We start from the raw sequence: 20,679 nt of genomic DNA on the forward strand, positions 1-20,679 counted from the left end.
TTTTGAGTAATAATTCAGCCCACTAATTCAGGTCAGCAGTCAGCAATGCTGACACAAGAGTCATTCTGTCTTTGCTTTACTTCGGCATGCAACTGCTGACCTCTGAATGTGTCAGTATGCAAAAATAAATATATGTAATACTAACATATATAATATTTTATCAATATGAGTTCATAATTTATTTGTTGTAATTATTTGTTTTTTAAAGTTAGACAAGTTTTTTTCATTTTTTCTACTTATTTAAAAGTTCATGTAATTTACTTCTCAATTTTCTTTTGTTCTCACACTTTTTTACACAAAATTTTAGCGCACTTATTAAGTTTTAAAATCAAATATTAGTTTATTTTATTAGGTAAAACTGTTTGCTAACATGTTTACAGCTATTTTAATGTTATTTAAGATCAGAAAGTTTAGGAAAACTTTTAGTATAGTTAAGTTATGATAAACACATGTGGTGAAGAAACATTTGAAAAACATTAACTAAGAAACATATTGAACTTTTTAAATTTAAAACAAGTTAAGGTTTTTTATTAAAGCAATTAAAAATAAGAAATGCTACAGTGTTACACAAAAGCATTTGTTAAACAAAACAGTGTTACACAAAAACATTTGTTAAATGTTTTTATAATCAATAAATCAAAAACTCTTGTAACAATGTAAAAAATCAAGAGTAAAACTTTGCTAACCTGACATTAGCTAAGTACAGCACTCTTGTGTCGACCTGAAATCCTCCAGATTTTACAGGCATAATTGCATTTGAGGTCAAGATAAACAAGCAAACCACATAGAATAAACAAGCAAATCGCATTGAATAAACAAGCTAACCACAAAGCTGTTTGTTATACTGTACCTTGAGTATTTTTATGTTTAATTGTTTCTTTTTTTTTGTTCAGGAGCTTTGCAAAATGTTCAGCGATTCATCTTCATTTTTTTACTCTCCTAATGGAGACTTAACAAACTCAAGACAGAGAATGTCAAAGTTTAAGTCTGATTTTGTGTGGAAACAGGTGAGTTACCATAGCATGTGTGTGTGTGTATGTATGTATGTATGTATGTATGTATGTATGTATGTATGTATGTATGTATGTATGTATGTATGTATGTATGTATGTATGCATAAGCATATGGGAATCCTGCATGGGTTCAAGCTTTTTATCTTAGAAAAGCCTTTTGGAAAAAAAAAAATTGTTTCGCTATATTTTTTAAATGGTCAACAAACAATTTTTATTTTCTTTATTTATACTTTCACAAATTACATTCTTTAATTATCTGATTTAAAGTGTTAAACTTGAAGCACTAATAAATTAGTATTTTGCATAACAGAATACAAATATTATCCCTCAAAAATAGTTTATCTAACATTTCCCTCAAAAATAATTGCAAAAAATGTTTATTATTACATCACATGATTCGCTTTAAATGATTTTTAATAAATTAAAGAAACTGCATCAAAGGTTAAGTTAAGCGATCACAATGATCAGATAGGAATTTACAATCATGAATTTATTGCTGATTTTTTGGTTTTAAAAAAAAATAATATTTGTAAAATTAAATTTTTTCAATTAAAACATTTTATTATTAAAGTTTTAAATTTAATTATTGCTTGTTTTGCCAAAAATGGTATTGTTTAATTGCTATGTAGCCATAGAATTAAAACAATCTTGAATATGAAATCTCAAGTTATCTGACCTTTTTGTGCCATCAAAATTTTTTCAAAATGATAAATTCACTTAAAATTCAAAATGATAAATTCACTTAAAAGTTATTAAATCTATCTTTAATACAACACTTTTTGTGTTGTATTAAAGTGCATATAAAAGTCAACACTTTTATATGCAGTCAAAACATTTGCAAATTGGTGTTAATAAAAGACTTTACTTTTTTGCACACACTAAGAAATGCTCAGAGCCGTCTCTGTATGTATGTATGTACTACTGTGATCAAAAAGTAAGGTGAATTTTTAATTTAAACTTCCCGCCTTATTCGAATCGTCTAATCTTTTTTATTTTTAAGTTGGTAGGAATGTCATTTACATTTGCGCCAAATTACATGTCAAACTCATAATTATTTTTTTTTTGTTTACGCTTGTTTCTGAAGTACCAAAAGTGCATTTGGCAATTTTCACGATGTCTAATTTTGTTGAGCAAAGAAGTGCTATTAAATTTTGTTTGCGGAATGATATTTCTGCTGCTGAAACGTATCAAATGTTGCAAAAGGCCTTCGGTGAAGAGACTATGTCTCAAAAAAATGTTTACAAGTGGTACAAAGACTTCAAAGAAGGCCGAGAACGTGTTGATGACTTGGAACGCTCCGGGCGACTATCGACTTCGATTGATGATTGCCACATCAACAAATTCAAAGAATTGCTTGCAAATCGTCAGTTAACCATTCGAGACCTTGTTGACATGGTTGGAATATCATTTGGGTTGGTGCAAGCGATTTTGAAGGATCATTTGGGCCTCAGAAGACTCAAATCACGTTTGGTGCCGAAATTTCTCAATTTCTTTGAAAAAGAGCGTTGCGTTAAAACGTGTGAAGCAATGCTTTCTGACTATCAAGACGTCTACAAACAAATTATTACTGGCGATGAGACTTGGGTCTACGCATACGACCCTGAAACAACCGACCAATCGAGTGAATACCGTGAAAAAGGCGAGCCGAGACCGAAGCAACCACGTCAAAGTCGCTCAAAAATCAAGGTCATGTTGCCTGTTTTCTTTGATTATTGTGGTGTTGTGCACTACGAATTCCTTCCAACTGGCCAAACTGTCAACAAGGAATATTATTTAAGCGTTATGCGACGTTTGCGTGAAGCTATTCGCAAAAAGAGACCGGAATTATGGGCTAATAACTCTTGGATTTTGCACCACGATAATGCGCCTTAGCACACAGCACTGGTTCTTCGTGAGTTTTTTGTCAAAAACTCTACCCATGTTGCTTCACAACCGCCGTATTCGCCCGACTTAGCACCGTGTGACATCTGGCTGTTCCCAAAGCTCAAGAGACCACTCTGGGGAAATCGTTTTGAGTTCATTGAAGAGATCCAACGTGAATCCGCACGCGCATTGAAGGCTATCCCTACCGAGGACTTTTCGGCATGCTTCGAAGACTGGAAAAAACGTTGGCAAAAGTGCATTGGGGCCGGGGGGGATTATTTTGAGGGGGATGATACAGATTTGGAAGAATAAATAAAGATTTTTCATTTTATAAAAAAATTCACCTTACTTTTTGATCACAGTAGTATATATGTATGTATGTATGTATGTATGTATGTATGTATGTATGTATGTATGTATGTATGTATGTATGTATTTATGTATGTATGTGTGTATGTATGCATGCATACATACATAATTTTGTCTACTTTGTCACTTTGTCATATTTTGAGTTTATTGAGTGATAACGTTTTTGGTGATGAAAGCATGGTCTACTTAAAGTATGCAAGCTAATATTCCGCATTTTTGCCAAAAAAATAGAAGGCCATTAAAAAAATAAAAATGCTATAAAATAAAAGCAAACAAACTAATGAGAAACATTTTTATTCTTGCAACTACTTTTTGTTCAGCAAGAAAATTTCCAACAGAAATTACTTTTTTTTTTCAATAGAAATTTTATTTAATAAAAATTGACTTTGCCCTAAGAATGTAGTATTGTTGATACATTTTGTTATTCCACATTAATAAAAACATCTTATGTTAACTTTATATTTATATTAAATTTAAAAAAAGATAACACTATAAATTAACTATAATATCCACACAATTTTTATCAGTGATTACTTCTTTTTAATATTAAAAAATATATTAGTTATATATAAAATATATTTCTGTAATATACTACTGGTTTGTAAGAGATTTATTCTCAGTATCAGATGCTCAGAACAAAGTAAGTTTTTATTAAGCAAAATAAATTCAAAACAAACTGAGCAGTTGTTCAGAATGACAAATCAGTATTGATAATAACATTAAAAGTAAATTATAAAATTGAAAAAGATTCACAAACATAAATTGTCAATGTATTGTTTATCTGTTAACATTTACTAAACCATTTTTAAACCTTTTGCTATATAACCTGCAATATAGATATGGAAGATGTCTTCTCTACTACTTCTGACAGATACTATCTTCAAAGAGGGCAACTGGAGGCAAAAGTTTGTTGAAAAAATATTTTTAATTGTTAATTTATTTGATATCACCATTCAAATAAACTTCTGATTTTAATAACTCATTCGGAGCAAAAAATTTTAAGTAACCAATAGTTAATTCATCTACTGATGCTGTCTGAATTTACTGATACAATTATAATCATAGCTCAAACGATATTTAATTAAAAAGAACTATTTTACTACTGCAACTGAGTAAACAGATTTGTATTAGATTTTTATCCACAATGCCATAGCTAATTAAAGTTTAGGTTTTTATTATTTTGTTTAAATTTTCCTGAATTTAACACTTTATTTGTAAGTTTTGAGGTTTTGTATAAATCTGCTGTTAAAATAATTTCCTGCTTAACTGTATTATCATCTTTGAACTTAGTATACTCAAATGGGGGGAAGTCTAGATAGTTTATTTTAAAGTAAATCCACAACTCTATAAAATAAGATTTTTTAAAACCATTTTTATCTTCTGATAGCAATCTGTTAAATCTTTAAAAATTACTTGCATGATTATTGCACACTAAGCACACCAAAAGCACTGTTAAAAAAAAATTGTCAAAGTTTCAATGGTTTCATTTCTCAATCAATCATTATAGATTTTTATAACTGAGGCAGTTTTTATTATGTACAGAAAGTTATTACTTAATCATATACCATTTTCGAAAAGTTCAGACCTGCTTCACAAGAGAATTCTGTATATTTCTGCATATAAATTTCTTCAAATATTAAGCAGATATCTTGCAACATTTGGGCTATTTTTGAGTAATAATTTTGCATATTATATTACGCCAATATTATCAAAATATATTTTCAATAAAAAAAGCAATGGAAAATCTTTCAAAAGAATTTTTAATGGTGATATAATGTATGCTTTGTTTCTTAATTTTTTAAAAATTCTTCAAAAATGAAAACAAACAAACAAGCAAAAAAGATTCTGCATGATTTTGTATGTAAGTAGTAAAGTGTTTAAACATACATATGCAGGGCATTTTTATGACTATAAAAAAAAACACAGTGTAAAGATAGTAGACAACTCTTGTAAAATATTTTCGTATAAGCGCTCAGCAACTTGTATAATAATCTCAATAACTTATGGTATGTAAACAATAACTTGTGGTATTAAATAACTCAACATGTGGTATTATTTATCACGATAACTTCTGGTATTAAACAATAACTTGTAAAATACAATATAATTAAGTTTTAACATTTGGTAGCTACATACCATACCAGCGATGTATTTATAATTATGTGCTCAATATTTTTTTAGTATTTACATCGTTAAACATTCTAAAACAGTAATGACGAGATGACTAATTACAAGAATCTCATAAATACATAATTATTTGCAATAGTTATTTGTCCATGACACTTGAATGTAGAGTTGGTATTGTATATAATCTTTTATTAACAGGATCTTTTAGAATGCTATCCTTGTTTTATTAGGCAGGATCTTTTAGCCTGCTTTCCTTGTTTTAAAGTATTTTTTGACTGAAAATGTTTTATTTTCACGTATGATGAGTTAGTTGGCATACAGTTTAGCATATTTACAAATAACTTTATCATTTAAACTTTTTATGGTTTGTAAGTATTCATTGATATTGACAAAACTTTTTTTAACTTTTTATGATTTGTAATTCCTCATTGACATTTAATGAAAATACTGTCTCTACATTTTGTTTTAAGACAATGTTCTTTGCTCTACTAAAAGAACTTTGAGTTTATATTGTACAATTATTACATTCAAAACCGCAAAAAAACTGGTCTTCTATTTTTTTGACAAAAATGCAGAATATTCGGCTGTATACCTTAGATGGGCCATGATGAATAAAAACTTAAAAAAAAAGGTAGGGGAGAGGGGATTGGTTGTCATGCAGGTAGGTTTTCAAAGAATTTATTACTAAAAATCTAGATAAGATTTAGAATTTTTAAATCGTGCAACAAAAACCTTATTAAAAAAAAATTTTTCACAGTTAATTTCTTTTTTTTTAGCGTGTAGAAAAAAAGTTGTTTGTTTTTATGTGTTTTTGATGTGTAAAATTGAGTTTCACATACTTAGAGTTTTTCTTTTTCTAAACAAAATTATTTTATTGTGTTTTAAATCTACATAAAGTTTTTAATTCATTTGAGAAATGTTATAAAAAAAAATTCTCATGATATTTACATGCTTTTGGGTGATTTTAGAGTTGTTTTTCTACTAATATAGAAGGGGTTACTTGTCACAAAATAAAACGGGATGGCTGTTGCATTTACCTTAACTGTGCAAGTTTTTTTTTTTTAATTGTTTAATATAATGTTATTCAAAAGTATGACATCACAAGCTGTATCACAGGCTGTATCTCCCAAGAATATTTTAAGTGGTTTTGCTGCAATGGGTATATCCCCATTAAATCTTGATATTTTTACTGATGCTGATTATTGTCCTAAATATGTAACTGATTGCCCAAATTCCATTTTCTTTACATGCTGATTTAAATAAAGAAATTTGCCAACCAGAACTACCAAATAAAAGTTTTAAATTATTCTTTTTAAATATTCTTTAAAATGAGGAAAAAGTGTTTAACTATGATTCTAACTAACTCCCCTGTCAATGCATGGCTTACTAATGATAAAAGCAAGCAAACTGGTAAGACTAAAAATCCTAAATTACATGTGAATAGTTTAAAAAAAAATTGCTGTCGAATTTTGCTAAAAAAAGCACTTTGGCAGTTTTATATTTATCTAAAGATGAAGAATACTTATAAAAAGATGAAGAATATTTATGTATCTACTGTTTTGAATCATTTGCTAATGTTTTCAGTATTTTCTTTGAACTAAGTATATTTTCTTTATTTATATTAAGGTTATTCTAAAATTAGGATTATTTTATGTCCCTGGAAGTACCGTGCTTAACTTGTTTCTCCGCGCAGTGACCTTATTTGTCAAGGTTTGTGTTAGGAGTTAGAGAGTTGACAACCAACCCCATGGTTGGGATTGGTTGTCACACAGCAGAGGTCTTTGAAAAATGATTTAACAACAAAACATATTGTGCAAAGTTTGGCTTTGATTTAATGAAAAATAAAATATAAGCAGTCTAAAATGAAAAAAATTTGATAACTAACCCCGCTCTCACCTACACTTTTTAATGAATGTTTATGGTTTCTTTATTTGCTGTTTTTTAGATAAAATTTTCAGCTTATACAAAATAGAACTTGCTTTGTTTAATGATGTCAAAATGTGTAAAATAGCATTTATTATTATTAAAAAAAAAATTAGTTAAAAATAACCAATTTTTTTAAATATATTAGAAATTTTAAATTCAAAGGTAAATCAATATAATTGTTGCTTTTAAAATGAAGATGGTTGTTGCTTTTGAAATTAACATAGTTGTTGCTTTTAAAATGAATAAATTTTCGCTTTTAAATAAAATTATATTTATATTAGTTTAAAATGAGCAGTTTATTTGTATTATAAGTTTTTAGTGTTGCTTGTTTAATTGCAGTCAAAATACATTTTAGCAGCATTTTTACAAAATACATGTTTGCTGCATTTTAATTTATTACTAAAATAATTTTAACAAAATTTGATTTGCTTATGAAATGCTTATAACCCTTTTTCCGAAATAAAATCAATGTAAAATGTTAAAAAAATTCTGTATGGCTTTTTTTTTTTGACCCAGCATGTCCCTGTTTTTAATGCTGTTACTTTTTTCTTTGAACGTTTTATGAAATATTTAATGTAATAAAAAACAGCAATAAGTGAAGAAGCAACATGGAAATTTTTTGAAAAAATATTAAGTATACTATTTAAAATGTTATCACAAAAAAATGTTAAGATTATATTCTGGGAATATGATATTTTGTATAAATATTTGCAATCTATTTATATCAAGTCTATAGCATTTTTTATTTTGTTTTCAAATTTATTTGTAACTCCTAAACAATTTAGTGCTTGCAACCTTGTTGATAGTGCTTGCAACCTTGTTGGTAGTGCTTGCAACTTTTTTAAGAGTTAATTTGTATCAATATTTAATATCTTTTTAATTTTTTATTTTTGTTTCTGTTTGTTTGCACTATTTTTATTAACATTCTTTATTATAGGCAGATAATCGTTTCTTTTGGAACAAGCCAATGTTACAGGACCTAATTGATTCGGATGTATTTATTGAATTTTTTTTTAATCATAAAAGGCGTAATCTCTGTATAAAGTTAAATCAAAATATTTTATTTGTTATACATTGTACATGTTCTAGAATCCTTTAGCTGTATCTTGGGTGGTTCCAGTCATCCAAGGATTCGTCCAAATTCAACGCTGCTATATCAGTTCAACTGATTTTTCATTTGGTAATGGTGAAAACCAAGATGGTTCAAGTGATGAGGAAGAAGATGTTACAGATGGTAGAAGATGTAATACTGGACAAAATCTAAAGGATGACGAATATGATTTGATTGTTATCTCACGTCGAAGTAGATTTAGGGCAGGTATTTTTTTTATCAATGGAGATGTTTAAATTGTGAATAATGCTTACCATTATTTTTATTATGAGTTCTTTCACTTTTTATGGCAAGCAACAGATTTGATACATGAATCACATTGCAGTATGACCCATTTACTTATTAATATGAATATTTATATAGAACAGTTGCATAACACTGTTTTTGATAAATCTTTTGTTAAATAACTTTAGATAACAATAAAAGGTACTGCAGCTAAAAGATGAATATATATATATATATATATATATATATATATATATATATATATATATATATATATATATATATATATATATATATACATATATATATATATATATATATATATATATATATATATATATATATATATATATATATATATATATATATATATATATATATATATATATTGGTTATACAATAATCATTTATAAGTATAAAACTGTTAAATACAAAAACTATTTAATATATACACTTTTTTAAGATGTAATTGAGAAGATGAAAGTTGTAATTGAGAAACGTAAAATGAATTTAGAACATAAAAGTTGTAAATAAGAAATCTTAAGATGTATTTGAGAACAACATAATAGTTGTAATTAAAAAATCTTAAGATGTATTTGAGAACAACATAATAGTTGTAATTAAGAAAAGTTTTAAATATAGATTCTCAGAGCAAAGTTCTTTGTATTTTTAATTTTATCGCTTAATTTACCTTGTAATTAAAGGTTAGAGATTAAACAATATACTATCAATAAAATAAAAAAGCAATGAAAAAAGCATTTATGGTTTTGATGGTAACTGGAAATATCCGATCAGGTGTTAGTTAGAACTTTCTTTTTTTGTTTGTGAAAGTTCATTTGAGAAATCAGATAAATAATAAATAAAGCACAAATAATTTATAATCTAGATCTTCCTATATTTATGAATGGCAATGTATTCAATGAATCATCAACCCTTCATCTTCTAGGATTTACTCTTACTTCCGGTCTTTCTTAAAGACCATATATCAAATCCATTGCAAAATTAGCATCTTCTAAGGTTGCATCTCTTTATCGTGCTCATCACTTTCTTACTCCTTACTTGTTTTTTTCCTCAAACATCAGTTCTTTGGAATTCGCTTCCCTTATCTTGTTTTCCTGATTCATATATTTAGCAATCTTCAAAGTTGTCTATTAATCATTATCTTGCTCTGTAAACTTAATCTTTTCTCTTCCAGTAACTTCCACCTCAGTGGATGTAGAGAAAAAAAAACAGCTAGTTTTTGAATAAATATGTTGATTTATATGAGAAGTTTTTTGTAATTTTAAATGTTCCTTAATTCTTTTACTCAAATGTTGAGTGGTTTGACCCACATACCAAACATTAGAACTTTTACACACAAATTTATATATGACATTTGAGCAATGATGTTGAGGAGTTTTATCTTCCGTGAAAAATATATATTAATTATAAAGGATGAGAATGCCAATTTACAATATTTTTTGCATAAGTCAATTTTTTTTTTGAAATTATTTTGACATTTTATCAATGTATGGCATTTTAAACTAATTTATTATTGAGAAATTGATAATTTCTTTATTTTATTTTTTTATATAGATTGTTTAGTCTGTTTAAACTTTATTTTTATTTTAAAATGTTATGTATTTATACTATTATATCTAACTCAAAAAGATAAATCTATAATTAAGTAAAAGTGTCAAAAATTTCAAATTAAAAGTTAGTATTATAAATAATATAGTTATTATTATAAATAACAATAAAGTTAATGTCTGTTTTTTTCTCTCTTAAAGGAACCCGTTACAAACGTCGTGGTGTTGACGATGATGGAAACGTTGCAAATTATGTGGAAACAGAACAAGTTTGTGACATAATGAATATTATTTATAAGATATAGGTTTATTAAAGTTTATAGATATAAGATATAAAATATAAAACAACAAAGTATTTAACCCTAATGCAACATAAACTTCACAAATATTTTATATAGCTCTACACTATGCATTAAGCTATTTTTGATGCATTCATAACTGTCACCAGCTATCACATTTTTTCCAAATTCTTTAAAATCCACTCCCCCAAAATAAGTTTACTAAATATTTTTTAAAGATTGATTTTTTTATATTTAAATAAAAATTTTAAAGATGGCATTAAATATACTATACTAATGCATTTATTGATTTATTTATTGAAAAAATTTCTTCTAAAATTTTTATCAAGTGATCAAAATAATTCATTCTCTAATACCTCCTGATCTGATCTTATAACCTCTCCTAAGGATAAGTAAAGTAGAAATATTTGCAAAGAACTTTTCCTATAATTTGATGTATATATTATTCTTGTGGTCCAGACAAAATTCCTGTCATAGTTCTTGCTCTATGGTTGATTTGCTAGCTCTGTATCTAAGTATATAAGTTTTTGAGATAATCAAATTTCTTTCTAACAGCAGATTTAAATTCATCTTTTAAGGCCAACACTCTTCTTCATTTTCAGTAACTTCTGGGGTACCTCAAGGTATTATTCTTGGTCCTGTATTGTTTTTTAACTACATTAATAATCTTTCGGGCATTCTTACATCTAAAGTGGCTCTTTTTGTTGGTGACTTAAGTTACTACCGTCTCAACAGTTGATGACTTAAGTACTACCGTCTCAACAGAATGTCTTCATTTTTAGGTCGATTAGATCTAGCAACCAATCTTGAATCGGATCTCTTTTCAGTAACAGCCTGGGGCTTGCATTGGCTGGTGAATTATAACTCCAACACAACTCAGTTATGTATGTCATGCAATATTGCTGACATTTAAGGCTGTTGACAGGTACCCGGGTACCCGCTCATTGGTTATTGCCCGGGTAGAATTATCAAATAATGGATAACAGTCATTTAATAAGTTTTAAACTTATCAAACAACTATTACCTATTATTCGATAAGTTTAAAATTCTTATCGAAGTTCTTATTAAAATTCTTAAATAAACTAACAGGCAGTTTTTTTATCAAATATTTTATTTGATTCATGTTTCAAGTTTAAAATCATTAATCGTAATAAAACAATTTAACGATATTAACTTGGTATGAGAAAGAAGATCCTAAAATCCTTGGTATGAGAAAAAAGATCCTAAAATCCTTGGTATGAGAAAGAAGATTTTTTTGTTAAAAATTTTAATAGTTATGGTTTCTTTATCATCAGATTTTATGAAAATATTAAAGCATTCGGAAAGTTTTTTGGAAAGTTATTTGAACTCCATTTATTAGTCTTTGTCTCAGACAAAATTCCTTCAAAACCTGGAGGATGGATAATATAACTATTTTGAAGTTCATTCAAAGAAATCTAAGTTTCAGTTGAGCAAATTATATTTGAAATGTTTCCAGTTTCTTCTTAAAAAAGTATAGACTTTTTTTGAAAAATTTTATTTTAGAATAAACTTTTTACCACAAAGTTTATTCTAAAAAACTAAATTGTTTTAAGGAAATAGCCTTCATCAATTTGTAACATAACATTTAAAATTTAGATGTAAGTATAAAAGAGGTAGAAATGAGTAAAAAAGATTTTTTTATTGATCCATCCATTAGTTCGACAGATACCCTGGCAGGCATTTACACAAGTTTTGACAACCATACTGACATTCCTATATTAGTAAATAGCAACCATTTAACTGAGTCTTCTTTACGTCTTCTTGAATTGCCATTCACTACTGACCTCTCATGGAAACCCTATATACAATCCATTACAAAGTTATCATCTGCTAAAGTTGCCTCACTTTATCATGCCCACATTTTTTTTTACTCCTGATACCATTCTCTACCTCCACAAATCTTTATTTGTCCCAGTATGAAAAATGTCTGATACTTGAACTACTCTCCCATCGTGGTAAGGTTGTATCTTTTTCTCTTTTATAATTTGTTTTAATTATTTAGTGTTTTTAATACAGTATTTTATTGCAAATATTTAACAGCCACTGAATCCTGAATTCCCTGAAGTTCTTAAATTCTCTCCCAGCTCTCTTTCTTCTGAGACTTATAATGTTATAAGTTATGTTACTTATTATGCTATAACTGTCAAGTCTAAGTTATTTTGCAATTACCTATCAATTATTAATGATAGGTAATTGCATAATGTTAAAATTTGTAAAAATAATTTTAAACATAAATGATAAATGAATGTTTAATTTTTTAGATTGTATGTGTCTTGAATCATATCATATCGTATGTGCAACTTCGAGGCTCAGTACCTATTTATTGGAGTCAACCAGGATTAAAATATAGGCCAATGCCAGTAATTGATCGAAGTAAGTTTTAAATTTAATTACAAGTAAGTTGTAGTAGTTGTGATTTCAAAATCGATAGATTTTGCTTAAGTTAACAAATTTTGATAAAATGAGGATTCATTATAAAATGACTTTGCGGGTGGAAACTTTAAAAAAATTAAATTTGATCTGTCTCCCTCCTTACAATTAAGCACAAGGGTAACCAAGTAACCAAAGTTTGAGTAACCAGTATAAATTTTTGAAAATGTTGCTTAAAAAAGTGTTTAAAAAGAGTTTCTTCAAGACTCTTGCTATTTCCTTGTAATGCCATAAAAACATGTTTCATACGTAGCTCATTATGATGATGCTGATACTAGCCATGGAAGTTTATTATCTAGCTTATATCCTTATATCGTAGTTGAATGAGACTTTGATAGTAAAAAAAGTCTCTTTCAATGCTTTTTTTTAACATTTAAGCGACATCAACAATTAGGCGACATTTTAGTGTCTTTCAAAAGTTAAAACAATTAAAATAATTATTATTATGTATAATTTTTTGAAAAAATTATACACAATAATAATTTAAATTTTTATAATTTAATTTTTTGTTTTTTTATTGTTTTATAATATTTTGAAAACATATAAGGAATGTTGCTACATCGATTGACAAAAAGCAAAATATGTGAGGAGTGTTGCTTTTTTACTGTAAAACATGTGCGTAGTATTGCTACATCAACTTTCTTATAGCCTACTGCTACAAAGGAGTGCTGCCATATAGACTATCTTATAGCCTGCTGCTACAAGAAAGAGCTGCTACATTGACTATCTTATAGCAGACTGTATGTATCCATGCAGGGCTATATATATATATATATATATATATATATATATATATATATATATATATATATATATATATATATATATATATATATATATATATATATATATATATATATATATATATATATATATATATATATATATATACATGAATATATATATATTTATATATATATATATATATTTATATATATATATATATATTTATATATATATATATATATATATATATATATATATATATATATATATATACACTCTAGCGCTATTAGACTTAATTTTTTTACTTTAATGAGTTTTTTACAACTTAAAACAGCAATTTCATATATTTCCAGTGCATGTTATAGTGCTTATATATTATGTAGGTTATGAGGAATCACAAAAATCCTTTGCCAAACATTTTGATAGTGATTTGTCTCTTTATAATAAAATTGTAAGTACCTCATTTTTTTCTTTACTTTTTCTATACTTTAAGTACTTATTCTAATAATATTTAAGTACTCTATAATATTTAAGTACTTTTCCCTCCCACAACCTCACTTTACAATTTTTTCTCCTCATCAGGATAATTTAGATTTTTTATACCAACGTTACTTATGTTTTTTTATTTAACTTAGTTCTATTATTTTTACTTTAACCTTTTTGTTTTCAGATTATCTTAAGTTTAGTTGAGTTGAAAGGGACAGAAAAGGTTGGTATTATTAAAAATTTCTTTGTAGTTTTAATTTTATTTATTTTTGTCTTACAGTTCCAAATTTTTTATATTGTTTTTAGAAATCTACTTTATTGTAATTATTTGTCTTTATTATTTATAAAACATAGTTAGTAAGTGTTAATGTTTTAATAAAATTGAAGTTAGTTGAGCATCCAAGTAATAAATTACATACCTGCAGTGGTGTGGCACACCACTACGTGTGCTGTATGTATGAAATAGGTTGACTGTATGTATGAAATAGGTTGACAAATAGTGAACCTATTTCATACATATTATACAAACTATTATGACCAATAAACAAAGAACTGCATCTATGCTTTACTCAAATATATAACTTTTTAAGTTTGTTATTATTATTTATTTTTGAATTTTATTCTATTATTGTCTCTGATTATCGTTATTGTTATAAGTATTATTTAAATTTATTCATTCAATATTTCATGCAAATCTGAACAATAATATTTTGTTTTAAAAGATTATTGCTGACAACTATTTGGAGCATATTTTAACTTACAACAGTGATCAGTTGACATTTTTTATATTTGATTTTCATGAGTATTGGTAAGTTTTCCTACTGATTTTTTTTATAACTAAATATTTAATTTTCTTTAAGCAAAATATTTTTAATCAAGGTATAAAAATGTAGTTTAAAAATTCAAACTACAGTAAACATCGTGTAATGATGTTTAAAGTTCATTAAAGTTATATTGATTTTCTCAATTATATTAAAATCTTTTTGAAATATCATGTTTATTTCATATTGTGACAAATTTCTGTTTCACTCCTTGAGTTTTTGTCATAATTTCTTGATATTCTGGTTCGTTTAGTCATCAACATCATTTAAAATTTTTTTTACAAGTTTGTTACTAATAGTAATGCCTATGCCTCTTATAAGCATTTTAGTGGTGGACTGTATAATATTTTTACATATTCAACAACTTAAGTTTATTTAATGTCTCTCAAACTACTGTTATAGTCTTGACCAGCGGTTTAATCATAGAGAGAGCTCCACAGTGTTATAAAATTATGTATTATATTTTATAGCAGTGTTTAACATTATTAACAATAACAGCATTTATAACAGTGCTCATATATAACATCAATATCTTATCATATCAATTATATCCAAGATTTGATTACCATCTTCTTTAACTTTTTTGTAAAATATTTTGTCTCCTAGATCTAGGTTTGTTCAGTGTCACCTGCAATTTTTGACTGGTATTTCATTTTTTCTTTTTAGTAATTAACAGTGGATGTTTATTTTACTTTTTTTAATCTTAAATATTTTATTATTTGAAATTAAAGGATTTAACAGTTTTCATTCACGTTTTTTTTAACATGATGTATTATAATCATTTATTTACAAAATTGACAATAACAGTTTTTAATCTTCATAATCTTTGTGATTCTGCATTTTGTGATATATTCTGCATTTGTATCTCCATAATATTCTGCATTTATATCTCCACAATATTCTGCATTTATATCTTTGCCATGTAAGCTCAAACTTTCTATGAATTTTATTTCTACGTCAAGCTATATTCTGCATGCTTTACAAAAGAAAAAGCATGGCAACAAATAAAGTGGATTTTAGATTACACTTTTGGTGTCTTTTTAAGTGAAGAAGCTGTTTCTTGTAGACATAGAAACAGATTAATCATCATGGATATTTTTTATTCTGAGTCTTATCCAGAATCTACAGAAAGTAGATACAGTATATTGATTTGCAATTCAAAAAAAGTTTTACAATCATTTCAAAAATCTTATTTGCATCATTACCACCTTATTCAATTCTTTGGTAATTTTTTTATTATGTAGTGTTTTTTTAGCTATAATTTTAACCCATCCCTTTATCTTCTTTTTATTATGTAGTTTTTTTAACAGTAGAAATTCTGTTATTTTATTTACTGCTCTGAGAAATGCCACCTAGAAAATTTAGTTACTTCACCTAAGCAATGAGAAAACATTGCTTAGGTGGAGTAACTAAATTTTCTAGCAAAATATTTTTATCAGTGTTAAGATATATTCACAATATTATCAAGTTCATTATGAAAAATTTGAGGGATATTTTCGACAATGGTTACGATATAGAATCTTTTCAACTGAGTCTTAATTGTAGACCAAAGGTTTTTTGCTGCATTGTTAGAAAGTTCAAGTTTTTTGTTGCAACCTAAATTGTGATCCAAATCTAATAGAGACACTCCACTTGTTTTTCATTTTAAAAATGTCTTTTTAATATATTTGCTCTTTTTCTTAATTGTAAACAGTTCAATTGTCTATAGTTACAGCAGTCTAGTAACTAGAAAACAACTATTTCATATGTTTTCAGATACTTTTGGTTCAGTAAAATTCAGTTTTATTTGTATTGTATATTTAAATACATATTTTCAATTGTTGCATTAACTTCTACCAGTTACATTATGAGTAGAAATAAAGGATTATCCATATGGTTTATGTGCAAAAACTTGGAATGTTTTTTATTAGATTTTATAAAAAATTATTAGATTTTATATAATATTATAGCTCGTGTTATGTTTAATATATTTAAATAATGAATATATAAAATGCCTTAGCAAAATAAAGTCTCCATAATTCTGAATAGAATGAAAAATCGAGATTAAATCTAAAAATTCAAAGATTACAAGTTTTACTTTTATCGTGCCTTATTCATTCTAAATGTTTTAATGATTCTGCAAGTTTCTTTCAACTATATGTTATTAATTTTAAAGATTTTATGAAATTTAAAAAAAGAAGAAAAAATTATTAACAATGTTGATCAGCTTCTTTGGTGTTTTTTTCTAAGGTTTATAATTGTTTCAACAGTTTTTGTTTTTGTTTTTTTGTGATATACAAAGTTTCTATACATATATTAGTAGTTAACGTCTATTCATTTTCATGTCATAAAAGTTTATTAAATAAATAAAGCTTCTATTATTAAACAAAAAATTCATTTATTTAATAAATTTTTATGATATGAAACTTTTATTTTTAGTCTTTTTTTATGTTTAGCAGAGGTATGAAATTTGAAAATGTTTCAATACTTACTGATGTTTTAAAAGATCTCTATGATTCCATGGGATTTTACTGGTAATCTTCTAATTCTAATGCAATGATTATCTTAAAAATATGTAATAAATATCTTTTAAATATATAATAAAATAGCAATAATATTAACATATTTTTTTAAATATTATATTAATTAATGCAATATATTGACATATCAATTTATTTCTGTATTTATATTAGTTTAGTTTTGTTTGAAGCACCAAAAATATTTGGTGTTCTACTAAAAATCATGAATATTGATTGAATATTATATATTGATTGATTGGACAGTTCAAGATATGTATAATAAAGTAATATTTTATGCTAGCATTGCTAGCAACAAGTTTATCTTAAGTTTTTATACATCGAAAATAAAGCCATTTTCAGCCCTATAGATTAAGCTAGATTGGAATTAGAAGTGAATTGAAATTACTCATTAGAAAAAGGAAAACTTGTGGAATAAAATGTTCCTGTAATTTGAAACATTTTTTAAAAATGTTTTAAAGCAACATAAGTCATGCAGATAATGTTTTGAAGAAGTATAAGCATGATCCTGGTAGAATGACTTTAGATTTTCAAACATTTGATCAAGAAATTGATGAAGTAACAAGTTAATTACATTTTTTAGTTCTCTTAATTTATGTATGCCACTTATAGAACTGATGTACCATGAATGCTGGTTCATTATCAAACTAAAGGTTTGTAGTTGAACACAGTAAGCTTTGAATTCTTAATTTTAGACTAACAACATTGATATTTGCTGTTATTTGACTGAATTCGACAGATGGGAACTGTTAAGTTTGATAAGTCTCTGGTGTGTCTTGAAAAAGTCTCGGTGATGTGTCCTGGGAAAGTATGAATCAAATGCAAGTAGCAATAGCAAAATCAATAGGAAATGTTAGTTAGCATTTGCTCTTTAACCAAGGATATATCAGTTTGATTTTTTTTTCACAGGACTGCTTAGTTAAATTTCTCTCTCTTTCTTCAAATATGATCATTGCAAAACTTACTTCAAAAGTAAACCTCCCCCATTGATTACCAACTTTAAGCTGGCAAAGTTGTTGTATTGTTATGATGTCTTATCATGCTGGTATCAGTAGATTACTAAGGCTGATGCAGTAGACATTTTGATCTTTCTGACATCTTTCAGACAAATCTATTATGAATTTTTCAAAACAAAGGTTTTTAATAGAGAGTCTCGTGAAATAGTTGTTGAGATAAAGAAGGATATAACAAAAAGCTAACATTTACAGAAACTGTTACAAAGTTTTACAAATGTTTCTTTTCATTCAGAACAACTATACCTCTTATTAATTAAGTTTTCCACTCATTAAGTTTTCCAACATTAAGTTTGTTGACTAAAAACAATAGTTCCATAAGGAGAAGTATCTTTATAGGTTATAACTACTGTAGCAACCCTTTTAGCTCTAAATGGGTCTAGTTCTGCAATTCTTAAATTTTTATATTTATCAGTGCAATAATATTGAAATCTACAACCAAGAATTGATAAATAGATAAGTTGTATTTATAAGTTAAAAGCATTCATACTAGGTAGTTAAGAATTCTCAACATTCTGCAATGTCATAGTGTAAATATTCTAGAATACCATGGTGTAGACTAGTGCTGGGCATTATTTTGACCAATCCGGATTACGGATTACAATTATTTAATCCGAATTTCGGATCAATCCGTTTTATCCGGATTCACAGATCCAATCCGTCAATTCGGATTTCGGATTCAATCCGTTGATTCGGATTTCGAATCCAATCCGGCTTCATTGTTTTTGAGATAATCAGTTATTTTTTCATTATTATCAAGTATCAACCTAAATAATTCGAATTACGATCTCGGATCTATTGACAATCGACTCAATATAAGACCCCTAATAGCAAATACACCAGGGTTTTCGAGTTTTTCACAATTTATTATTAGATACTCACCTATAAGGTAGGAACTAGGAATTAGAAAGTAGCAAGTAGGTATTTACTATTTTTATTAATAAAAAAAGGAGATGTTATGTGTGTATTTGTATGCAATTCATACAAATTCAGGCATTGCAAAATACTAAGTGCTTGTTGTGTTCTTCAATACCTTTGGTAAAACTTGTCCAAGTTTGAGACATTTTTAATAGGTAAAGTTTAAAATATCAACAGTTAAATAACAAATGTAAATGATATAATACAAATTATGATACGATATGTAATAAGTACTAATATAATAACAAATTACTGAGCTGTAAATTAGTAACTAGTAGACTACAAAAAACGACAGAACAGTGAGTACTGAAAATAAATAACATTGCCTCATGACTGATGACTGTTATTAAATATTAATAAAAGTACAATAATAATTGATATCTGATAACTCGTTGTAGAACGCACACAATATTTATTTATAGCACTTCTGAACAACAATAATACACATGATAATAGAATAACCCATGAAGATTAGAATTAGGAGACCCAACTAGTACGGCATGAAAAAATAAATATTCGGCAAAATATCGAATAATGCACGATTAAATGGCCATAGTTTGCGCATTTTTGTAGCTCGTAAAATCACGAATATGTGTATATTTCATAAAAAATTGTGTTATTATTATGTTATAAACAATCCTATTATTATATTGTCAATTATTTATCTCAATCAATATTATTCAACAACATTAACATCTTGTAATCTTGTGTCCTGTGCATTACTAAAATACTTAATATGTATTAACTATTAGGTATTGGGTACTCTCTTGTCTCTAGTAGTCTAGTCTCTTACGGATGTCAGGAACTGAATAAAAGGTCTGATACTTACTTCTAAGCAGAGTACTTACCTACATCTATATCATATTTCAGTAGTTTTCAAAAAAATCGGGGAAAATGGGAATTTTTACGCAAAAACAGTTTTCGACAAAATTGATTTTGATTTTTTTATATGGTTGTAACTCAATGTAAATACTTTAAATTTTCACCAAATGTTTATATTAGTGTTGAGTTTTTTAAATTTTATATTTAATTTTTCCAAGTATTTTTTTTTTTTGAATAAACCGGATTTATATCATAATCCGGATTTGGTATTTTAATCCAGATTAAACGGATTGTTACTTTTGTTTCAATCCGGATCGGTAATCGGGATATGGATTGATCCGGATTTTGTGCTCAGCACTAGTGTAGACATTCTACGTTGTCATATTGTAGACATTCTACAATGTCATAGTGTAGACTTTCTACAA

The 20,679-nt window shown here is 26.8% G+C and overlaps 1 protein-coding gene across 1 annotated transcript in view; it reads left to right on the forward strand.

The window, feature by feature from the left end:
* Positions 1 to 20,679, forward strand: part of LOC101239667 (phosphatidylinositide phosphatase SAC2) — a 65,118-nt gene that overhangs the window by 20,013 nt on the left and 24,426 nt on the right. Inside the window, exons 7-15 of the mRNA XM_065793943.1 lie at positions 894 to 1,007; positions 8,236 to 8,292; positions 8,388 to 8,616; positions 10,404 to 10,471; positions 12,784 to 12,895; positions 14,062 to 14,129; positions 14,349 to 14,387; positions 14,887 to 14,972; positions 17,421 to 17,498. Coding sequence (XP_065650015.1) covers positions 894 to 1,007; positions 8,236 to 8,292; positions 8,388 to 8,616; positions 10,404 to 10,471; positions 12,784 to 12,895; positions 14,062 to 14,129; positions 14,349 to 14,387; positions 14,887 to 14,972; positions 17,421 to 17,498 — 851 coding nt within the window. The remainder of the gene's footprint in view (positions 1 to 893; positions 1,008 to 8,235; positions 8,293 to 8,387; positions 8,617 to 10,403; positions 10,472 to 12,783; positions 12,896 to 14,061; positions 14,130 to 14,348; positions 14,388 to 14,886; positions 14,973 to 17,420; positions 17,499 to 20,679) is intronic.

This window comes from Hydra vulgaris, chromosome 03 (genome assembly GCF_038396675.1).
Source record: "Hydra vulgaris chromosome 03, alternate assembly HydraT2T_AEP".
NCBI lineage: Eukaryota > Metazoa > Cnidaria > Hydrozoa > Anthoathecata > Hydridae > Hydra > Hydra vulgaris.